The 25,945-nt window shown below is 32.5% G+C and overlaps 1 protein-coding gene across 3 annotated transcripts in view; it reads left to right on the top strand.

Moving 5' to 3' along the window:
- LOC140439063 (uncharacterized) overlaps nt 1-25,945 on the top strand; it is a 69,883-nt gene that overhangs the window by 27,393 nt on the left and 16,545 nt on the right. For 2 of the 3 annotated variants that reach the window (XM_072528714.1, XM_072528712.1), the window contains exons 4-5: nt 9,430-9,528; nt 16,032-16,114. In XM_072528714.1, the coding sequence (XP_072384815.1) occupies nt 9,430-9,528; nt 16,032-16,114 (182 nt within the window). The remainder of the gene's footprint in view (nt 1-9,429; nt 9,529-16,031; nt 16,115-25,945) is intronic. The other variant, XM_072528713.1, reaches the window with a different exon arrangement.

The raw sequence follows: 25,945 nt of genomic DNA, 5'->3' as shown, positions 1-25,945 counted from the left end.
GCCAATTTGCCTCCCGGCAAGTGAAGGCCGGGTGTTGTGTGTGATCCCTAAAAGTGCGTGGTGCGTAAGCGATAAATGCGCTTGTAAACCCGGTGTTTTGTGTTAAAACGTATATAGTTGGTCTCTCTCAATTTTATCATTTCATGTATATCTGTTACTGCCTCCCCGCACTCACTGTAAAGCTAATATTTGTATAACTCTTTATGTAACTATCAGAATTGCGATAATTGTCAATGTTTGAACCAGCCCTTAAGTCTATTGTGTAAATAAATCGAAGGAAAAATACCTCTTAATTGTTTTATTGCTTCAGTGGTCCTTGATAAATATTTTGAAGCAATTAGGTGTTCAAATACGCCTCTCTTAAATGTGGATAGTTTGGCAACAAAGTTTACCCTTTCTACCAAGCCAGGTCAGGCCAACGGTAATTGATTTGTTTACGATTTTCCGATATAATTGTATCATATGAGTTCATAGGAAGTTAAAAATTATAAGGTTTTTGCAGCATTCCCTATTCAAGGCCAGTCTTCTCCATGTCCTTAGTCCCAGTACCTATAGATCTGCTTCAATATAGATCAGGAATAATATTTTCCTTGTTTTCCGCGTTGCCAGGTTTTTCATAGATTTTTGTACTTAGAGTCTTCAACTTTGATTCTTAATACATGTCTCACCTACCCCAATCTATTGATTTTAATTGTTTATATAATATTTGGTTATCTGATCCTGGCCGACTTCATAAGAATGTTACCTACGCAGAGGTTTTTCTATACATACGCTAATTTCTTTTTTTTTTAGGTTTGTGGTTATTTTTATTCTGTCTTTTTAAGAGCAATGTAATACTTGATGTAAAGTAGATGTCTCAGCCTGCTTCTGAAAATAAATTCTTAAATTACCAACTTTTATTTTCCTAATTGCTTATCTACGAGTATATCTAGTCCTTTTCCTTCTAGATTCAGCAGTAATGTTTAATATTATAAGCTTTTTTATCATTTATACCCAATCAAGGATGCAAAAGATTAGTTATGGGATCTACAATAACATAAGATTTATTGCAGAAATAATCCAAAACGACTTTAATATATAATGATTGATTTTGTTTTAATTTTATCAGTTGTATTACAATAACTTGGCTACATTTCAATCTTCAGTCTTCAATCAGAGTCTTCACAACATGTATTCCATTTCCATAACGCGTGTCAATTATTCAATATTCTATTTGGTTTCTGATTAAATTCATTTCATTATCATTGATGTTTTCCGATAGTTTAAACCACATTTATTTGATTTCCATATAAAAGATCCTTAGTATACTTTCAAACAGCATGCTGCTTACCAGAAGGGGCATATTATAAGATTAGATATTATATGCGGAGGAGACACTCTATTTAATGAATATACAGAATTCTTCACTGATTTTTTTATAATTAAACATTACATTAAATCCGATTAAAGCACAATTGATTGTAATGAAAATTACGGTTTACTTACTCTCTAGTTTGGTTGTCATTACTTTTCAAATTTAAAAAACTTCAAAGGCTAAGAAAGGAAAAAAGAAGAACTATTGAAGACACCAAAGATAGATGAATCAAAGAAGATTGTGAAGAAATAGAAAATGATGGCAGCCTCAATACACAAGAAAGTAAAAGAGATGATAGAAATAACGAAGAAAATCCGGCTCTTTGTGCCAAACAATCACAGGACTAATTAACAAGTCGCAAATAACATCTGGTTTATTTGAAGACAATAAAAAATACCTTTTTCAAATAAAAACTGAAACTGAGCTAATAATCCTAAAAGAAGAAATATAAAAGGCACTAAAAAAATAAAAAAAGCAAGTGGATCCAACGAAATCTCTACAGGACTATAATATTACATTTATTACAACACCACACAATACTGGTGTTATACCTCAAAAATGGTTCTTAGTTACATCATCATCATCATATAACGGGGGTCCTACGGCGATTGCCGCTTCCCGCATTTCAGCCTCCATCTTTTCCTATCTCTCCAATCTCCCTCTTCTAAGCCTCTAGATTGCATTGTTTTTGTAATTTCTCTTCTCCAGGAATTTGGTGATCTTCCCCTTTTCCTTCTTTCTGGCGGAACATACATTAAGGCTTTCTTTGGCCACCGCTCCTCCTCCATTCTCATCACGTGACCATACCATTGTAATTACCTTCCTTGTATTCTATCTGAAAGAGTATCTCTAATTCCTGTACGGTTTCGTATTTCCTCATTCCTGATTCTTTCCATTCTCGATACTCGACATGACCTTCTAAGATAATCCATTTCCACAACGTCTACTTTACTTCGTTCATTCTTTGTCATCGTCCAACATTCAGCACCATATGTGGTAATTGGTTCTACAATTGCTCTGTATACGCGAAGTTTGGTATGCATCTTTATTTTATTAGACCACAGTAATAAATTCAGTATTCGGATGCATTTTTCCCCTAGGGTTATTCGGTTTTGTACATCTATCTTAACTCTGCCATCTGCTGATGTGATGCTTCCTAGATATTTATACTGGTTGCAGCCTTTTATAACTGCGTTTTCAAGCCTCAGATCTGTGGTATTTCCTCCAATTTTTAAATATTCTGTTTTGCCTATGTTTAGAGTAAGCCCCCATTTGGCATATTCCTCAAATAATTTTCGATTCATATAATTTATATCTTCCTCATCGGTTGCAACCACCACCTGATCATCTGCAAATAACAATGTATACAGAGTTTCTTGTCCCACTTCGATGCCCATAAATCTACATTTATTTCTCCAATTCCTCAATGCTTCTTGGACGTATATTTTAAAGAGTGTCGGTGTCTTATTTACATTTATCACAATAACTTAACAATTAACAAAAGCTAATGCAAAGAATGCTCCGATCACCAAACAATCTCGCTGAATCATTTGCTCAAGATATTTTTTTAAATCATTCTTAATTGTGGATATCTAGCAGATACTTTGCTCAGTACTAATCCACTGTCCCAATTGTTGACTATTCTGTCCCAATCCACTCATCTCAAGGAAAGTTTTATTCTTGTCCACTACCTGCGAAGCCGCTCAAGAGAGGACTAGCAAACCTAACTGATGTCGATGTCATACATTCACAATTTTTCTTTATGCATGGAGCCTCTAAAGAAAGTCTGTACTTACCTGGAAGGGGACTGATAATACAAATGCATTTAAAGAACACATCAACAGTATTCTCGTAAGCGTTAAGAATATACATCTACATGTTCCTATAGAGGAAAACCAAAAGATACACTGCCAAAAGACAGCATATAGAAAGAATAAATCTAGCAAATGATTGAAGATAACAAGAGACTCTTTCTAAACAAACAATCAACAAATAACAAAAAGAAATAACGAAAATAAAGGATAAAGATGAAAACACCATCATCAACAGAGATGAATTACTAAGAACAGTGGAAGATTTCTGCACAGTTATATACAAGTTAACAAAACCAAGATTAGCAACTAACAGAAGAGCTAGAAAATTCAGGCAAAATATCGATCAACGATGGATCGGAATTGATGAAAATCAGAAGAAATTTGGATAGTGAATAGTTACCAATTCAGATGCAAGGTTTGAAATTTTGATAGACGAGGACGTGGAAATCAAACAAATGGAAAAATTTAAATATTTAGGTGCACTCATTGCTAAGAACGGCTTGGGAGAAACCGAGAAACCGGCAATAAGGTACGGATAGCTGTGATGATAGCCAACCTCCGATAGGAGAAGGAACTACAAGAAGAAGAAGAGATTAAACACCAAATTAATCAGGGACGTAAAATTGTAGGATGTCTGAACTCCTCATGGTGGGATCGCAAAATTTCCAAAAGGAACAAAAAAAGAATGGGGCAAACCATGGTTGAATCAGTTCTTTGTTATGGCTCTAAAGTATGGACAATTAATGCAGATCTGAAAAGAAGATTGTTGGCAGTTGAAATTGATTATTTGAGAAAAAGTGCTAGAACATCAAGGCTGGTAAGGAAGACCAACGAATATATAAGAAATAACATGAATGCTACAGAAACTGTCATTGACAGAATAGAAAGAAGAGGTTTAATATGGTTTGGACACCTATTGAGAATGCCCGACGAACGTTGGCCCTAAAAACTTCACAGATGGAAGCCCCCTGGAAGAAGAAAAAGAGGTAGACCTCGACGCTCATGGAATTAAGGAATTAGAATAGCAATGGAATCGAGAGGTTTGGAGGAGGAGCATGCCTTGGACCGGGAGGATTGGCGGAGTCTCCAAAATGTATTGTATTTACAAGTTGGATCCTGTATTATATATATATATATATATATATATATATATATATATATATATATATATATATATATATATATAATTAGAAAATATCCTTAAATAAGTCACAAAAATTTGAGGACATACTTTTACAGAATATAAAGGAAGTTTTAGGAAAAACTTGGCACCAACGACCTCCCCCACTGCATAAATGAGAATATAGAAAAATCCATTCAATACAACCGTCCAGTGGTCCTGGCTTTTGTAGACTTTCGCAAAGCCCTCGTTACGATAGAAATTAACAGCGTGATGAGGGCGTTGGAGGAAAGTCGTATATATTATCGGTACTCCAAACTAATCGAAAACATATATAATAATGCAACCAAAATAATCTCTGTGAATTGGCTGCAAGAAGCTCAAGACCGACAAAACTGGAAGAAATTAATGGAGGCCTATGTTTAACTCTGGATTCAGAAGGCTGGATGATGTTAATAGAGCATCTATTCTCTCCTAAGTTTTGGTTTAAATACCAACTAATTAAGTTTTGCTAATAGAAACCTGAATTTGAAAAACAAAATATTTGCAGTTCTGATTCTAAAACCGTTGCATCGTAAACTATCGGATTAAATTAAACATGGCTACATTTTTCTAATACATATGCAGTAAAATATGAACGTGTCATAGTTAAAAAATGTATTTCGATACCGCTTGTCGCAACGAGCTTTGTGCCAGAAATAAATCGTTTAATAATCTTTAATCAAGTGACTCACGTTAGAAAATTCATACATATGTTTTCTTTATCATGGATTTAAAAATAAATTTTATACGGTTTGTGTGTAGGAAAACAATTTGCATGACAATACAAGATCTGTTTTCCATGATAAAAAAAGTTTTAGTACAATAGTAAATCATTTTTTTATTGCACAATAAATAGATTCGTTTTTCTTGTTTTCAATGTTTGAATAGACGTTGATAGAAAGTAATTTAATACAGCACATAGATACGATGGGGTTAACTGTAACAATGCTAAAAATTGGACCAAATATTCTTGATACACCATTGAATGAAATAAGAATCAGAAAAGAATTAAATAATATCGATCTTTTGCTCACTGAACATACTCTTCTTCTTGTTTTTGGTTGCGTGGATTCTGCATTTTTTAGGTGTTTGTTTGATGATCCATTTTGATTCGTTCCCGATTTCTCTCTATATTTCTTTGTTTGTTTTTTTGCAAGTACTTGTCTCTTGTCAGTTTCTTTCCAATTACTGCATTTTTCACTTGTTTTCATTGTTCATAATCAGCTTTGATAATAAATGTGTTCAAATCCTCCGATCCATCATTTACATCTGCATTTCAAAATAATTGTTTCAGATATTGATTTAAGCGTCTTTTGTAAAGAGCTCCTACATTTTCTTCGTCTAGTAAATATACGTTTAAATACTTCTTCTTACCTGAGTGATTTTAAATTTTTTGCCATCTTCTATTGATTCAGTATTACAACTTTAAATCCGGTGTTGAGCATTTTAAAAAACCAGTTTAGTTTATTAGGTTCAGTAATTACTTGGTACTTTAATTTTATAGCGAATAAAAATAGTAGTTTTAGATTTGTTAGTTAACTAAAGTCGCCATCTATGGTATTAAAGCCAAACGATGCGCTGATGTATCACTGATATAATTAGAGTTCGGATTTAAAAGCATAAAAAAACATTTTTTACGAAAATTAACCTAAAACATATTATATAATAATTTCTAAGCTCAGCTTACGAACTAATAAGTACCTATTATAATTTAAAAATAAAATAGAATTACTTAACAAAAAAAAAAAAATAAAAAACTGAAACAAAAATGCTTTAACCTAATTTTTATCGACATACTTTAGAAAAAAAAATATCATTTTTTTTTAAAGCATTAAGTAACTCAATATTCATTTAAGTGTTTTAAATTCAGAAAAAGGAATAGAATAACACACTATCTTTCGTGGATGATTTAATCTCTAAGAAAGATACTGGATATGAGACTCAGATGTATAGAAAACCAACACACACCAACAGATACCTATTTAAATTTAAAATCAAATCACAATATTAATATTAAAAAGGGAATTATTAAATTCTTATACGATAGAGCCAAAATTGTTTGTTTTTACGAAAATTCATTCTTCGAGGAAAACATTTGTTAATATCTATTTTATTAAAAAATGATTATCCTTTATCGTTTATAAATAAGGAATTTTCAACAATCGACCAAATAGAACAGAACAACTTAGAACGAGATCCTACAGCATACACAAGGAATACATACACAGCATACATAAAAGGATTATCGAAAAAACTTAGGATAGGAAATTAATTCAACATTTCAACAACATTCAAAATAACAAACACATTGAGATCTATTTTGTCTAAAACTAAACCTAACAATGAAAAAGAAAGGACAAAGAATTCTATTTATAAAATACCTTGTGAATGAATCTTATATTAAAAATAGAGAATTTGATAGATCTCAAATATGTAAACAGGCATAGTATAATGAGCATAGGCTTCAATGGAGTAATTTAAGTATAGTTCTAAAAGAAACGGATGGTAAAAAGAGAAAAATCAAAGAAGCGGCTTTAATTCTTTTAAATAAGACCAACTGTGTCTTTAATTCCTCGGCAAAATGCAGTAGAATCTGGTTAGCCATATTAAAAAAGGAAGTTAATAAAACGAAAATACCCGTATTTGTAAGTCAGTAATATATCGAGGATACGTCATTTATGTTTTTCAAATAACAAACATATATAATCAGGATTTGGTGTTTATTGAGAGTAAACTAAGTAGAAATAAATAAACTAATACTTACCATGTCGGAATAGTATTATGAGGTTTTTTTCCTGGTTTTTTCCTCATGATTTAATATGGAATCACTAACAAGAGAATTTTACTGTCATCATGGCATGTGGTTGTCTTTTTAAAGACAAATTACGTGCTATGATTTTTTTCTAACAGATATTCTCAAGTTAAAGTTGCTTTCATGTAATTGAATGAACTATCTTACAAATAAAGTCGTCCCAGGAACGCAACTCAACAATATTGGCAATATCATTTTAAAGTCGTTTATTTTAAAATGTATAATGTATGTCTGAATTGTAAATATAAATGAGAGATAAAATTAAATTATTAGAAGCATTTTTTTCACCAAGTAACAAAAAAACAAAATTTGTTTAATTTACTAATGTTTATGTTTTGAGAACGATTTCCGAAGTATAAATTGAAACGCCAATAAACATATTTTAACCTTCAATTGTGGCTTATTCCCATTTAAATAGTTATTACTTTAAAATGCCACAAGAAAACAGCTTCAGGACAATATAAAAATTAAGTCAAAAATGATCAAAATATATATAAAAAAAGCATTAATAAATAAACACAACATTCAAAAAAGGCATACCAAGATTAACAAAAGCAAAAAAAGCATAAAAACTGGTGTCAAATCTTATTTTTGCATATTTCGTTAATATTTCTGCCTTTATTATCTATCACAAGTATTATGCTTAGAAATCTTCGTCTCTAGTTATATACTCAAAAATATTTGTATTTATGACACATCTGATAATCTCCAATGTAGTGGTAAACCAATAATAAAGAATTTAAGTTTATTTAAAATTATTGTCTTAAATATTGAAACAATTTTAATAAATATATTTATTAATTAAGAGGGAATTTATATAATCTGTTCAGGTATAAAATATTATTAATAAGCACCTTATGAAGTTTCTTAGAAAGGATTAAAATTTTCAATCGACATAAATTTACTCATTGTCGTTTATTTCAATTAATATTTAAAGTTTGTTTAGCAGTAAGTGGTTGACTTCAATTAGTATCGACTATAAACATCCTGGGTTAACCGATAATCGTATAAAAGGCCCGGTTTCAAGTAACAATGGTTTACCTGAGGTACAAGGTCTTAACAATAGGCCAAGTCAGATAAATTTAATAATATTTACGACCGCAATAATTGAAGTCAACCATTTTCTGCTAAACTAACTTTACATCTTTGTAACTCGTTTAATAAAAATGTTACAAACCTCTAATTCCTGTGAAATTTAAGTGTCATTTAACAGTGTATTTAAAGACTGTAGTGTTAAATTTACATCACGCTCTTGAACATAAACATCACATTAGTACTGTTCAAAGTATAGTTGGTAAGTATTTACCTAACCATGATTGTATATGGGAAAGACACCATTTAGATACTTTTAAAATAAAGAAAGAAAAAAAAAAACAAAACTATTACAAGAGCACCGACAATATCAACAGGAAGAAAACCTCAGCAGATAGACGATATTGAAAAACAAATAATGCGAAGAAAAGTATGCGTATAAAAAATGGAAAATCATAAATTAATGAAGGACATTTTGTCAACGACACAAGAAAAATAGGTTAGAAATGCTTGTCAGGTGTTCATTGAAGGTTTGTCGACTGGATTAAAATTTCTAACTGCTAAATATCTTCATTTGACTCATCTTGAGGAGATAAATGATTTTTTGATCAAGATTTGCTAGAATTTGTTTTAAACTCTAAAAGAAAAGAAAGAAAAATTGTCAAAACTTTTTATACTGTTTTAAGCAGTTATGAAGACAGATGTAATTTTCTGATATAAAATCGAGTAATGATCACATGTTTTATGTTATTTATTTTTAACACTAAACAGTGGACTTATTGTAATTTGTCTTTTAAAAAAGGAGTATTTGGATTTTCCAAATAATTCTATAAAGAACTGACAGTAAGAAAGCTGATAGACGCACTGGCTACGTAAAAATTATCACTAGCCTTTCGCGTCCGATGTAATGACACATTGTATTTGGGGTTTTCTAGACCATGGTCTGGAATTATTAATCTTGGGACAAAAACATGTCCAAGATCTAATATAAGAAGATGTCTGTAAACCTCGAAAGCAATATACCATTACGTAGGAATTATATCTCGTATATCAATAAATTTGCCAGTGTCCTTAAAATGTCATCCCGCGTCAAATTTCACCCTATTACTCACTACATTTCACCGCATGACGTCATCTGACACGCTACAGTTTTCACTTCTACCTCTTTCTTTATGTATCATAAAAATTGGCATCCTACACCAGATTCGTCTTCCAAATAAGAAGACTTAAAGTGAGTCACTGTAATATGTCACAGGTAGCGACCGACTCTTAAAACCCCTCCGAGCCTGGCCCCCACCAGAGTACGAGCAAAAGAGCCAACTCAGGTCAACATTTAAAGATGTCGTAATTCCAGGTAAAAGTCCATTACGCATGTGCACCGACTTGTCTCTATTTTTTGAACACGCACGCGGTCTATAGCAACATTTTGAAAATCTACGTTACGGATTGTGTTTGAACTGATTTTTTTTGTTTTTTGTGGCTAACGTGTTTTTTTGTCTATAACCGTTTTTGTTATAGTTTAGTTATTTTTGTAAAGAAGTTAGTGCAGCTGTGCAAATTTACATCTAGGTAATAAATATTTTTAGTGCGTTTTTAAATCATCTACTTACGTACTTCCCTAATTATAAATAGTTGGATAAATGCTTAGTTTGTACTCTTGGCAGCCATGAAGTGTACTACTAACCAAAATTAATCAAATAAATTAATGTGGATCTTTAATAACATAAATCTTTTTATATGGTAAGGTCTGTTTTTTATTTTAAATATTTGTCGCATCAATTTCTAGGGATATTAGCGAATTATACATGTAGATTACTTATATACAAATATAAAGCTTTAACATTTTGATGTTTTTAATGTAGTTTATCAATTTTTCAATTTCACTTAATTCTTAACTTCACGTTAACAAACGATTCTACACCATTCAGCACTATATTTCTTTTTTCATTCGCCTCAGTAGGTCTTAGATATTAGACCAGGTAAGTAACGATTTTACCAAGACACTCTTTTCTAAAAATGCACAAAAAACTTTATTTTCGCGTTATAATAGGAAAAAATTTCACATGTATTCAGCTTTAAAAATTTTAAAAAGTTTCATTTAACAGTTATTGCAAAATTGGCATTGTTTATTCCAGAAAACTTTTATCTACACCTTTTAATGCTTAAACTATTGGGTCCGCATGAATTCTGAATGCTCCAAATTAAAAGGAAAACCTCATTTTATCAAATTAGATAGTCTAGCAATTAAAGGGTTTATGCTAAATATTGTAAAATAGCTTAACAAAAGTACTGTGATTTTAAGCTTATATAGGAAGTTAATTTAGTTTTATTCGAAATGATAGCATTTTAATACGAATTAAAAAAAAAAAAAAATAACACGAAGTTGTACGACCCTCAGAACCCTTTTTATTATTCACTAGGGCTTTGTTTATAAACATTAAGAAAAATCACCATTTGAAAGAATAAAAGTTAAGTTTTGACAACAAAATTTCAAAACGATTTCTTTAAAAATGAGCCGTCTATGATGTGCCAAAGAGATAGGGTCTAAAAGTTTAAAAACTATTTCAAAAACTGAACTTATAACTTAAAATTTATAAAAGTTGCAATCTCTCCGGTTCTAATCAACCAAAGTTGATGCTTTTCAACATTTTTTCATCATTTTCAATGATGGCTGATCATAAAAATGCTTTTAGTTAATTTGTAAATTGTTTATTTAATCGAATAATTTAATTAAAAAATTTAAAATAAATATTTATTTTGCACAATTTTACTTTTCTCTAATTGTTTATAGTAAAAAACGTTATGAATTTATAAGCCATTTAAGTACTTATGTATTATACACTTATGGACAAAAATATCGAATAGTTTAGAGTTTTCTAATTTTTTTTGTAGTCACTATTATTTCAAAATAATTTTAGATTATTGATGTTACTCATATAGTAGGCTGATGTACTCAATTGGTTTGAAACATTTTGATGTTTATTTTGACGTTTATTCAGCGTTTATTGTCATTCGTGAATTTTATCATAAAAAACCTTCGCGTAAAGGAAAAACGACAGTACTTCGGTTATTTTCAGTTTAATTTGTGAAGTTTTATTAAATATTGGTTTTATGTGACTAAGTTTAAAACAAGTATGTCACAAATTCGACACAGCGATGAAGCCCAAACAGCACAGATTTTAATTTTATACGAAGAAAAATAAGAAAGGAAATAGAAAAAACTGCGAAAACTATCGGGGAATCAGCATTATATCGTCTATAGGCAGACTGTATGGAAAGACCATAAAGGAAAAATTAGAAATATATATACAAGATAAAATCGGAGAAGACCAGGCAGGTTTCACAGCGGGGAAAGCATGCTTAGATCACATTTACACGGTCGAACAACTAATAGAAAAAAGAATGCCCAAAAATAGATCCGTCCATCTGGCTTTTGTTGATCTTAAGAAGGCATATGACTCAATACCTAAAACCAAGCTATGGGAAGCAATGGAAGACATCGAAGTTCCACGAAGATTAATAAACGCGGTAAAAGCACTCTACAAGAATAACGAAGTAGCTATCAAAACGGGCAATAGAATATGCAGTCCATTTAAGACGATAAAGGAACTACTACAGGGTTGCTCCACATCCCCCACCCTGTTCAAAATATTCCTGGAAAAAACCCTGCAACCATGGAAAAGAAAGTGCGAAGGAATGGGTATACCAGTAAGGAACGAATATCTATATACGCTTAAGTTTTGCCGACGACCAAATAGTGATCGCACAAGACGAGGATGACCTCAGTTTTATGATGACAAAACTGGAGCAGGAATATACAAAGAATGGGATGGAAATAAACCTAAAGAAAACTGAATACCTAACAACAGAGAATACAGAAATAAAACAGCTGGAAATAGACGAAGGTAAACAAATCAAAGGAACAGACAAGTATAAGTATTTAGGTTTCATAATATCAAACAAAGGAACAACGGAGGAAGATATAAAAAATAGACTAGTACAAACAAGAGACTGCATACGAAAATTGAACCCGGTACTATGGGATAAGAACATCAGCATGAAAACAAAGAAAAAAATATATAATACCATGACAAGAAGTATCCTCACTTATGGGTGTGAAAATTGGACAATAAATAAGAAAACCAAAAACAAAATAAGAGCAACAGAGATGGAATTCCTAAGGAGAACCTGCAGAGTAACAAGAAGAGATAGAATAAATAACATGGAGATTAAGAGGAGAATGGGAATGAACTCCGATATAATAGACTACATCGAACAGAAGAGGTTAACCTGGTACGGACATGTCAAAAGAGCAGACCAAAATCGGTGGATAAATAGAATAACAGAGTGGAGCCCGATAGGAAGAAGAAAGAGAGGCAGACCCCGAAGATCTTTCAGAGATGAGGTGGACGAAGCAATGAGTAGAAGAAACCTACAGGAAGAGGACTGGCTAAACAAGAAAAATTGGAGAAAACGGTTGAGTGAAGGAATACAGTGAAAACTGTGGAAATCCTTGTATATATATACGAAGAAAGATATATACAAAAAGATATCACACGACGTCACAGAAGAAGTCAACCTAGAGTTTCGAATACTTACTGATACCTACTGTGAGTAGGTATCACAAGACAGGAAATTTTGTACAAAAGCCTGGTTAAGGATGCTCAAGGTGCACAACCGCAATTGATAACCATTTCTGGTTGTTAATTCTACACGACATCGCTCATTGACATCGATGCACCTCAGAAATGAGCTACTAAATATTAGTTGAGTAAATGTGAGTACAAAAACAGTTAGAAAAAGATGAAAAGAAGCAAACTTAAAGAACAGACGCCTTGCCAAAGTTCAAAATCATAAAGCTGGTCGTTCAGAATGAGCAAGAACGCATATTCAGTAAAATATCGACAACTGAAAAATGTTCTTTTTACTGATAAAACCAGAATCGTATTATGGAAGCCAGCTGGTCGAAACCACGTCTGCAGAAGAGTTGGAGAACGATTTGTCACCTGCAATCTCGCCCAGCCGTTAGTTTTGGAGGTGGTGGCACAATGCTTTAATGATCAAAGATCATATTTTGGTATATGTTGCTTCAGATTCATGTTAACGCACGATAATCCTCGACCAGCTGCTGCTGCCATAGTGGGTAATTATTTTGATGAGGTCTAAATTCGAAGATTGGATTGGCCACCATTTAGCCCAGACTTAATTCCAATAGAGTACATGTGGGATCAGTTTAAACGCTGCGTACTTAAAGACATCGCGTTCAAAATACGATAGAGCAGCTTCGGCTTGCTGCACAGGATGAATTAAATGCAATTTCCCAAGGATATGTCCAAAATTTACTTATAAGCATGCCGAGAAGGATGCAAGCAGCAATTAGAGCTAAAGGGGGTATAGTTGTTACTGATCATGCACTTGTTTCATGCAGTTAAAAAGTTATGACTTGTAAGTTTGTTACTCTCAAATTTGTTTTAAATTTTTCTTTTTTTACTGAAGACGAAAAAACTGAAAATTTACCGTTTTTTGACATTAATTTGTTACTAACTAACTGTCCAAAAAATCGACTACAGGAAACATATAGGTTTTTGTTAAAGAGGTCCATACTTTTCAAAAACAACTGTCGTTTGCCTGGCCGGTTCAGTATCACAAACAGGCTACTTTGTTTGTTTATTTACCTAGCCTGTTATGACTATACTTAGATAAACCTCGTGCATATAAATGCAATAAAATAAGATACGATTAAAGGCAAACTGTGATAATAAAAGCAATATCACGACAATCCAATAAATATAGAATAAAAATACTTGGGGCAATTCACAAAACTGAACAAAGAAAATTAGACCGAGGATATAAAAAGAAGAAGAGACTGCTTGTGCAATATTTACTTCATGTAATGTGATAGTCTACATAACTATCATCAAATAGAGTATCTGCATACTTTTTATTTCAAGGCATTCTTTATAATAATCTACAACAACTGTAGAAAATATTATTTGGCTGAGAGCCTCCTTGTCTACTTCGCGTTTGTTGATTTAAATAAAGATTATTTTTACATGCTTGCAGCGGAATCTAAATAAAACGAAACGCTGGCATTCGTGATAGACATACCAGAATTAATCGAATGCCTTTCATAACACTGCATTTATAGAATTTATATACGAGTGGTTTAGTGCATCCAAGAAACATTAATTAAAATTGTAATCTTCGATTGTAAATCAATAATAATTGCTTCAGTGTAGACACTGTTTATAGGTATGGAATTGAATCGATGATATATTTGGTTCTAATTTTACTTTGGGCTTTTGATGTTTTCTCCAAACTAAACACATTTTTTAACGGCTTGTATTTGAAAGCTAAATACACGTGGCAGCTCAATTTAACAATCTGTTACGTGAAAATATTGAATTATTAAGTCTTTATTTGCAGACAAGGCTACACGAACTTTGATAATATATTATCATGTTACTAATTTAATAAGTAAATGAATATCAAATGTTCATAGATTTTAAAAAGGAATTCTACTGAATAAAGTACTTGGCGGTAAATTAATAACAACAAAGCAACAGATTATAATACATATATGTATATATAAATAAGCATAAATTGAGTTAACAAACAATTTTCAATTTTTTCAACATCAATAGAAGGATTCTAATCCTGGACCTGATGATATTCCTTCAGGATTTCTAAAACATCTCCCTGTTTCAGCTATAACATATTATCTTTTAAACATATTTAACAAAATATGACTTTAACACCAACGGCCAGCTATTTGGCCAAAGGCTATATCATTCCTCTCCTTAAAACTGACAAACCTAAATATGACCCAGAATCATACCGACCCATATCTCTGACATTGACAGCATGCAAATTACTAGAAAATATTGTTAACTCTAGGCTCTTATGAGTTTTAGAAAATTCCTATTTCTTTATTAATCTCCCAGCAAAATAGCTTTAGGAAAGATCGGTCAACCACAGACAAAAAAAAGTAGATCTCAGTCAGAAAAATTACTTATTTCGTAAGATAAAAAAAGACACTATTTATATACAATACAGTTTATGAAAATCACACTATTTTAGCAACATTGAGAAACCTCTCAATACGTAAATATCTGGGAATAATTTATGAAAATAATGCACTGAAAAAATTAAGACAAGAATAGGACAATCAAGAAATGCATTCAACAAAATTTAAAAAGTTTTTTGTTGCAGAAGCACCACAATGGCTTTAAAAATAAGACTGCTTAGATGAAGTTCTCCGTGTTATTCTACGGAATGGAACCTTGCACAGTATAAATATATTGGAGTCCTTTGAACTATGGACCTACAGGATACTAGTGAAATAAGCGGGGTAGGTGGAGCCACGTATGTAAAGGTGTTGAGGAGGATGGTAAAGGATAAGGAAGTTTAATACACCAATAAGATTAGAATAAGAGTTACAATATCAAGAAAATGTCATCAGAGGCAAATGTTTTAACTTGCTTCAAGTTAGCGATGCAGAATATCAAGATCACTGCCAACCTTCTAAGAGGAGCTGGCACATAAAAAGGAAGAACACCCGAACGTGTCTTTAAAGATTTAAATCTGTAATTTAATTTAAGCTCAAAAATATTGCAGTGTGACGTCATATGCGTATGGTATAGTTTCTAGATGTTTTTGTTATATATTTCATATTAACAAAAATAATCTCCTATTATTGTCTAAAATACAAGTATTTTGCTTGCAATTTTTGTTAAGTGCTGTTTATGAATATTTGGATGTTATATGTATATGTTGTTAACTAGAGCAAATTATTTGTGTGATGAATGTATTGATTTTACAGGACTAAACTAAAGACCCAACGTTTTATTTTTATAGGCGTCAAACGAGTAGCTTGGCCACCACCACACGAAACTGGACAAAACAGTCCATACATAGAGCAAAACCCAGTTCAGACACAAGTAAGTAGGACATTTTATTTCTTGTTTACAATAGTTGATGATACAAAATATTATTCAAAGATGACAAATTTAAATATTAATAATTCATTAATAAACAAACTATATTAGAATAAGTGATGGATTCAGTGCCTTTCCCAAGTGATCTATTTTTGGCATGCGTTTACACTTTATAGTCTTTAAGTGAATAGGTTGAGGAAGGGAGAACTGTTTGTCTCAAGTTGGTCATTCAGAATTATATCTGTATTTTTTAATTTGTTAATTTCCATAGGTTCTATTAAAAATAGCTTAAGGCCTTAAGGCAACATGCCCGGGTGATTTAAAATGATCCCTTAGGGAAGGGTAAAGTGATTTCTACTTTTTTTTTGGAAAAACAGGTATTTGTTCTTGAAAAAAAGTGAAATAAATTATTAAACATCATTTCAGTAAAAAAATGTTGCATAATTAAACATGGATTATGTAGTACAATAATTATAACTTTCTACAAACTCTATTTATCTTGGCATTTTCATTACAATAATCGTAGGTGGAAAGGTTGCAGTCATTGTCCTCTATTGCAGCACATTCATCATAAGTCCAAGATTTGCAAATATTACACTGTACCCAGGCCTTTCCTGTGGAAAAATCTTAGAAAAGTAATAAAAAAATAAAGCATTCTGCATCTTCTTCAACATCCAACTCTTCATCATCTAGGTCCTCCTTTTTGTTTTGTATAACTTTGATTGAACGTGGTTTCTTGCTTTTCCTTTTTTGCTTTCCATTAACAGCAGCTTTATTTTTTATTTAATAGCTCTCTTCCCGTCCAATTCTTCCTTTTTTATCGTTCACCTAAAAGATTTCACCAACAGATTTTCGTTTAGTAGCGCGTCGTGGTTGTGACGACTTGGAAAATGGGCAAACATATTGAGGAAAAATAGTAAAAGGTACAGTTGCAAAGCTAGTGTTAATATGCTGACAAATAACGGATGAAGAATGCCTAAGTTCTAATTTGTCAAGGTCATCGTTGTGTGAACTGAAGACCTAACCACAATCTTGTCAGCAGCTGTGAAATCAACTTCTGAGAAAACATCTGGATTGTAGGGTACAATTCCGGCTTTCTTGAAACCATCTCCTCTGAAAACTGAAAACCTACAGGTTTATTAAAAATTTTTGGGCGATTAGCCAGCCATTTTTCTAGTGATCATGGTAGTGATTAAGGGGATATATAAAGCTAAGGTTGATAACATTACGATAAAGCACTGCTGTGACTACAAATACCTAGGTATCACTATTTCACAAGATGGAACATTAGACAAAGCCATAAGAGAAAGAAATACGTCAGGGAGAAAAGCCATCACAATGTTAAACACCATTTTATGGGACCAATCCATCAGCAAAGCAAATAAAAAGAGGATATATGAGACTATAGTAAAAAGTATCACTTTATACAGCTTTTAGGTATGGCCACTGAAAGAAAGAACACTTTCAACGCTGAAAGCGACGGAAATGGATTTTTGGAGAAGAGCCGCAGGAAGATCTAGAAGAGAAAGGATTACCAACGAACGCATTAGAGAAATAATGGGAATCAAACGAACAATCACAGATGACCTAACAACAAAACAACTTATCTGGTTCGGACACATACAAAGAATAGACGAACAACGAATGCCAAAAGAAATATTAAAGTGGCAACCAGAAGGAAAGAGAAAACGAGGTAGACCGAGAAAAAGTTGGTACGAAGAAATAAATAAAGAACTGAGAGAGAGGGCCATAGAAGAAGATCTATGGAACAACTGGTCTAAGTGGCGATTGGAAGTCAGAAAACGGCGAAGAACGTTATAAACCGACAAGTAGTATTATAAAGCTAAGGTCTAATGGCTGTATCCTGTATATAGTATGCGGAGGCAAGCATTACATCTAAGTTCTTAGTATGAGAAAGGTGACTGTCAAGAATTAGGAGCTCTGGATTTTCTGCTCATGGTTTAACATAAGATATAAAATGATAAATCAATCTGCAAACATATTGAAATTTATCCACCCAGAATCTTTGGATCTGAATGCTGCTCCTCGTGGTGCCCCCTTTCGGGAAGAAAGAGGATGACTGCTGTAGTAGATATAACCCGTTAGGTATAGACTACTCTACCAACTTATTTCCGACCTCTTTTGAAAAGAATGTTACAGTTTTTTCGTGGTACTGTATTTACGATGTCTTATCTACAATATATATCCTGAGTGGCTGAATGACGTTTTATCCAATATGGTCTAAAGCAAAGTAAGTGAAAGTAGAGGATGTCTTATGCGAAAATACTTTAACCAGTCTTAACCAGCAAGTTTTGTTTGGTTCGAAAATCTATGCACAATGGCATTCCCAACTGCAAATTGGTACGCCATAGACCTTACATCTTTGGTGGTAAGGCCATACATTTGACTTTCTACATACTTGGTGAATATGCTAGTTTTGATTTCAGGTCTCTTTAAATGGTCCGTGTTTTTTTTTATAACGTCGGTTCAAACTCATCAATGGCATCTAAAATGTTGTTTTGTATGCACACATTATATAGTTTGCCGCATTCTACCTTCGTTCCATTTTTGCCCGTCGGTCTTACGCTTATATTTTTGAATCATTTTGTCGTCCTGAAAAAAAACTCAAGTTACCTATATTTTTTATCATACACTTTTTACTAGAAAGGGCAAAATAATCCAGGGATCATTTAAACTGACAACATGGGGGATTATTTTACCGAGAACGAGCACACTTTTCTAGCAGCAATGTTTATTACGTAGCGGTCAAGGTTAGGTATTTCGTAAATATTTGAAATTATCGACAAAATATTGGATTTCAGCAATTTTATCACAATTGAAAATTCCTGCTTGTTTAAAAGTAACATTATAATAGTTTCAAGAGACTCACCTCAAATCAAACTTATATAAAATCACTGTTTATGTGACTGACTGTATGAGTACGTTGGGTTATGGGAAGGCCACTACAAATACAGACGACATTACCAGTGCTAAAAATGTTGTAAAGGATCGTTTTGCCAGCAAGGATTATTTTAAACCTGTTTCCTCGGCATCTAAAGCAATTCATAAACAAATAACAAGCAAAATAGTAAAGGAAAAGGAGAATTGGCTTGCAGAAACATATCAAAAGATAGAAGACTTAAAGAAAAAATACGATGACAAATTTCTGCACAAAAAAATAAATGTAATAACTAGAAATAGAAATAGGCAGTGGAACATACTAACAAGCTTGGCTGATGGGGTCCTGACAACATTAGAATAAATAAAAGACAAATGGAAAACATATTCAAAATCTATTCTCAGACTACAGAAAAAGAAGATATCAAAAAACACTTTGATGTATATTTTCACGTGAATTATTTAACGCTTTCTGTGGAAAAAAAACTTTGAAGCTGTTAAATCAGCTGTTTCAGCTTCTTAATTCCTTTCTAATTATAATACAATGTGTTTTCCTTTGGATTCGAAACAAGAAACACAAGAGGAGAAAAACTTACGGAATTCCTGGAACAAGAAAACATGTATGTTATGAATACCTTTTACAAAAAGGAAACCCAACAGAAAGTGGACATGGGTCGCACCTAATGGAACTACCAAAAATGAAATAGACTATTTTCTCTCAAACAACAAAGGAATATTTGAAGACGTCACAACAATAAACAACGTAACAACGGATAGTGACCATCGTATAGTTAGAGCAAAAATAAATATTAAAATAAAAGAAGAGAGAAAAAGGATTTTTAAAAAAACAACGAGGATAGATGCCTTTAAATTAAGAACAAATGAAGAGCAATTCCGAGAGGTCTTAGCGGATAAGTTCGAATCTGATCCTTCACATAATCAAGATCAAATTGACGAGATTAATAAAAACATAAATAAAAACCTTCTCGCAGCAGGACTACAGGTCGCAAAGAAAACAAGGACTAAAGAAGACAAAATAAGCAATGAAACTAAACAGCTAATGACGGAAAGAAGACAACTACTGGCGCAAAACAAACGCCATACTCAAGAATACAGAGAAATTAATAAAACGATTAGAAAAGAACTAAAACCCGACATACAAAAATGGAACGAGAACTTAATAGAGCGAATCATTGAAAACAACAGAGGCTTAAAATGTCTAAGACCCGCACTGGGAGTTCAAAAATTTATCAAAATTAAAGACGCCAACAATAAGAAAGAGAAGGACAAATATAAAATAACAAATATTGTTGAAGACTTCTACACATCCTTGTACAGCTCGCAAGGCCAGCCTAATGAAACAACAAAGGAGAACGCCAAAAGAAAAATAAAAACGTGGGATCAGAAGTACTACCAAATATAAAGGGATTCGAAATAGAAAGAGCTTTAAAAGAGCTAAAAAATAATAAAGCTCCAGGACACGACGGTATACTTGCCGAGCTCTTGAAAACAAGCAAGACATTAACAATTCCTGTACTAACAGAGCTATTTAATAGATGTCTCCATAATAGCAAGATCCCTAAAGACTGGAACGAAAGTCTAGTAATACTCTTACACAAAAAAGGGGACAAATGTGATCTACAGAATTATAGACCTATATCGTTGCTCAGTCAAGTATACAAATTATTTATGAGAATTATTAACAACCGGTTAACCTACAAAATGGACAATTACCAAACGGTTGAACATGCTGGCTTCTGCAAAGGATATAGTACATCAGACCATCTGCTGACAATGAGAACATTGATAGAGAAGGCAAATGACTACCAACTACCCGTATTTCTTGCCTTCGTCGACTATAAAAAGGCGTTTGATAGTATCGAGATGTGGGCCATAGAACAAGCTATTAATAATTGTAGAATAGATTCGAGATATAGGCAACTAATACATAATATATATGAAAATGCAACTACGATAGTACAACTAGACGAAAATACAAATCCCATCCCCATTAAGAGAGGAGTGAGACGGGGAGACGTAATATCGCCAAAGCTTTTCAACCTAGCCCTAGAAGACGTCTTCAAAACTACAAATTGGTCAACCTATGGCATTAACGTTAATGGCAACAAGTTAAACCGCTTCAGATTCGCTGACGACATAGTAATTATAGCGATCACATTCGAGGAACTGCAAATTATGATTGGGGAACTAGCAGCCAGCGCCCAATACGTAGGCCTAAAAATGAATATGAAAAAAAAAAACAAAAATAATGACAAACACAGATGACCCCAGACGTATAACTATAAATGGCAGTGAGATAGAACAAATCCAGGAATATATCTACCTAGTCCAAATCCTGAGACTTGACAAAGAGAACCAAAGTGCGGAAATTACTAGAAGAGCAAGACTAGCATGGGCAGGATTTTGAAAACTTAGTTGGATACTTAAGAACCGCAAAATACCCCAATACTTGAGGAGCAAAGTGTTCAACCAATGCATCCTTCCTATCATGACATATGGATGTCAAACCTAAACCCTAACCAAGGCAAACATGAATAATCTAGCCACAACAATGGAAAGAGCAATGTTAGGTATACGACTGTCAGATAAAAAAAGGAACGACTGGGTAAGATCCAAAACAAAAGTCGAGGACATAGCAACAAAAATTGCCAATCTTAAATGGAGCTTCGCGGGCCACACTGCTAGACAAAAAGACCAACGTAGGAATACTACATTACAACATTGGATACCTTACGAAAGTAAACGACCAAGAGGAAGACCACAGATGAGATGGCTTGATGACATTAAAAGAATAGCCTAAATTGGAAATATGCTGCTCAGGATAGAGACCGATGGAAGGAGTTGGGAGAGGCCTATGTCCAAACATGGACGACAGAAGGCTAAGAAGAAGAGAATAAGTGTTTTCCTTTCTGATCCCATTTATCTCTAACGAAATTGAAAAATACTCATAAAATAAATTAGTAAATTATTTTCGTCTACGCTACTGTTCTCTTATTGAAATATTGGTGTTCTGTCATGCACTCAACCCATTCCAGATAAACTTATCGGAATTTACAAACAAAATATCATACTCGCGGCGTTGTTTTAGATAAATATTTAAATCATTAAACATTTAACATTTGATTTCTGTCTAAAACAGAAGTTATTCGACTAATAATAGCTATCGTGTTAAATTGTAAAACTCCTGATATTGAAGAAAATGTCCAAAATACACGAATTTAACGTAAAAATGACCTGTGGTGGATGCAGCGGTGCTGTCGAAAAGGCTTTAAACAAACACGTTGGAAAAGGTGTCGAAGAAGTTTCCATAAGTTTGGAAAGTCAGAGTGTTAAAGTGAAATCGTCTTTGCCTGCTAATGACGTCTTGGAGATTATCAAAAAGACTGGGAAGGAAGTTCAGCTTGTCTCATCGTCTTAATGATTTGAGTGTTTTTGTATTTTTATAATGTTTATATGATGGAGTATTTAAGATATTAAATTTTATGGTATGTAGTTCTTATTATTACACACAGTATATACAGATACTTACTCTCCTCTGGAGACTGTATCTGTATTTTTTATTGAGATATACCACATCAACCATAATGGGTTATTAGTGATTATACATTAATACAGTGGTGTACAAGGTTTGCACTATGCAATATAAATAAATATACAATACAATACAATATGCAATATAAAATATATATATCTCCAGTCGTCAGTGACGACAATGAACCTATAAAAATAAAACGTACAAAAAATCTGTATACCATAGAAAACAAAGTTTCAAACAAGAAATGTTGTTGAGATAATTTAGAACAAAAACGGTAATTTTTACTTTATCTCTAGAATGAACCGTTTTCTCAGAAATAACGCTTGAAGCGATTAGCAATTTTGAATGTCAGTTACGAGCGCGCAATCAATTTTTTTAATAAACTCTGCATCAACTCGACCGTCAAAATTCGATATCTTTTGATCAGAGTGTCCAATGGACAAAAATCAAAATGCGTTTTAAAGATAAGGAGTGCAGATTTCGTACGTAATTTTTGCATTTTGCCACAAATGAAGTCAGTTTTTATAAAGTTTGTTAAACAAATAAACATTCGATTTTTGCCATTTTTGAAAATTCTTATGAGATAAAGAATAAATAAAACGTATTTGCTTTAATTGAGCAATCACTATGCAATTTTCATTGTTAGAGCCTAATCTTCAAAACTTTACGTATGAAATTTTGATTTTGAGTTTTGGCAACAAATATGAGGCATTTAAAATATGCTTAAAAAACGTTGGATTTAAACTTTTATATTACAAACGATCTACAACGTTTAAAACTATAATTCCACTATTTGGAAGAGTGATTTCATTGTTTGAAGACAAAGAAGTGCGGAGAGACGTATGAAAATCCAGTGGCGTACACTCACTTTTATTGCAGTTTTCACTGACGTTTCGATCTCTATATCCAAAGACCTTTGTCAAAGATATACATGATAGTTATATTTATTTTAGTTTTCTATTATTATTAGCTATATATTTTTTTAATCTTTTATTATTTATTTTTTTTTAACTTTAAAAATGGTCTCTGGAATAGAGATCGAAACGTCGGTAAATTAAACATGTAAATAAATATATTGTGGCTTATTCCCAACATTATTTCTAAAAATACGGAACGCCACAAGCAAAAAGCTATAGAAAAATAAATATAACTATCATTTGTATATTTGAAAACGGTCTCTGAATATAGAGATCGAAACATAAGTAACTACTTAAACATATGAATAAATATTTTGAGGCTTATTCCCAACATTCCTCTAAAAATACAGAATGCCATAAGCAAAAAGCTATAAAAAACAAATAAATTTGCAGAATGCTCATTGACGCTACCCGACTGTGGCGGAAGTTACGCTAAAACGTTTATTGACGTGACCTGACCAGGTTCTAATTTTCTTAAGATTCTCTTAACCTTTTCACTGCGGCTAGATATAAAAGTAGTATGGTTTCTGGTACGGCTGTTTGATGCCCGTGCTGATCAACACGGTTGCCGCAGTCAGTCGATGAAGTACTATGGCGTACAAATACGGTTCACGCAGTGTATAAATACAGTCTATTCATGACTGTATTTACAATTTAGTAGAAGTAACAAGTAACTATAAATTTTTTGCTGTTAGATTTTTGAAAAATAAAAAAAATTAAATATACTCAAAAATTATTATTTTATTTATTATTAGTAATTGTAGCAACAAGGTAAAAAACTACAAACAAATGGTACACAAAACATTCAAATGCAAAATATAAATAAAAGTTTTGACTACATTAAAAGGAAAATTTAAAATTTGTTATACAATGGTATTTTTCAAAAAAATGGCGTAATGCATAGGGGCACATTACAGACTATGCCTTTTTTTAGGTCTTTATCGAAGATTTTAATGTCAGTATTAGACCCAGTATAAATGATAAAGTCCAAATTGTAGCCTCCCTCACAGTCACATAAAAAGTGAAATTTAATTTCAAATATGTGCCTTTTAGAGGGTATATACTGTTTAAATGCTAGCCTGGATATAGAAATCTACGAAAAACGGTTTTAAATGATCTATAACGATTCGCAGCTTAAAAAGGTAGTCAGTCTTCTTTGGTAACGTTATTGTTATCTGAAAAACGTAACAACGACAATGTAAGGAACGACAAAGCTAGAAAACAATACTCTCATCCACATCAGTGTCTTTCCAATTTGTTGCGACACGAGAATTTTGTTCAATATCACTATGTTCCACAACGAATTTGTAAAAATTGTTAATTTCAACAACCATTGCTTTCATAAAAGTCAAAGCAAAAAATGTTTTGAAACTACTTAAAACACTTGGACTACTTTTTAAATTTTCATTCAAACACTATGATGTATTGTCATTAAAATTATGAACTGTTGGTTGTAGATCTCCCTTTTTCCATTTATATAACGGAATCTTTTCACATTCACGACGTTTAGCTTGTTGAAGAGAAGTAGATTCCAAAGTTAAAGCACTATTTTCACTAATCTGTGTTAATGATGGTAGAGTCTCTTCATTATCATTTTCTTCTCCAGATTCATCACTTTCTGCGCCAGATTCTTCAAGAATACACTCATTCTCACTGTCACTTTCCATTAAAATTTCATATAGTTCACTTTCGCTAAGATATTTGCGTATACGAGCCATTTCACTCAGTTTCACCAGCGCTGAAATACTTCGTCATTTCTTCATTATAATCTCCTATTTCTCTTGACTCAAATTGAAGTAAATCTTCATTAGGAACCCTGTATCACTTGGTATATGGGTAATGCTTTGCGTTTACTTTTGACATTTAAATCTTGCCGAACTTTTCCAACTGTATGATCTTCGTTAACCCAGGTTTCATTCAAATATTATATTTTCCATATAGAAAATGCTGCGATTTTTGCGTATTTCTTTTAAATATGTTTTTCTCCACACAATAATTTTGTTTTTTTTTCTAATAACACACTTTTTCTGTTGCGTTTTACATATCGAAAGTTTATTTCGCGCATAGTCCTGATTGATACTCTACGAGTTATCTTGAGTAAGAAGTAATCGTTTTCGAGCTCTTGAGAACTTTAGTGTTGGAATTTCACTTCGAAAATAAAATGAATAAATTCTTCGCCGAATAAACTACTTGTCTCGTCATCCAATACAATATTTTTTTACCACTAGTTTTACCTTTTTATTTTCTGATGTATTTTTTAGCACACGATAAATACAGCGAACGGATACTTTTATTAAACTGCTACAAATGTCGACCGCTTAGCTAACATTTGATGCCATTTTTCTGCTGACAATTCCTTCATATCGTATCACTGCCTTCTCTTTTGACGTTAACATTTTGTGTCTCTTTTGCGGATTTTCATTTTTTAATCAACATCAGAATTTTTCTGTTTTCACTTGGAAC

Source organism: Diabrotica undecimpunctata, chromosome 4, assembly GCF_040954645.1.
Source record: "Diabrotica undecimpunctata isolate CICGRU chromosome 4, icDiaUnde3, whole genome shotgun sequence".
In the NCBI taxonomy this organism is placed as follows: Eukaryota; Metazoa; Arthropoda; class Insecta; order Coleoptera; family Chrysomelidae; genus Diabrotica; species Diabrotica undecimpunctata.
Note: the sequence above shows the minus strand (reverse complement) of the source record. Positions and strands in the feature narration are given on the sequence as shown.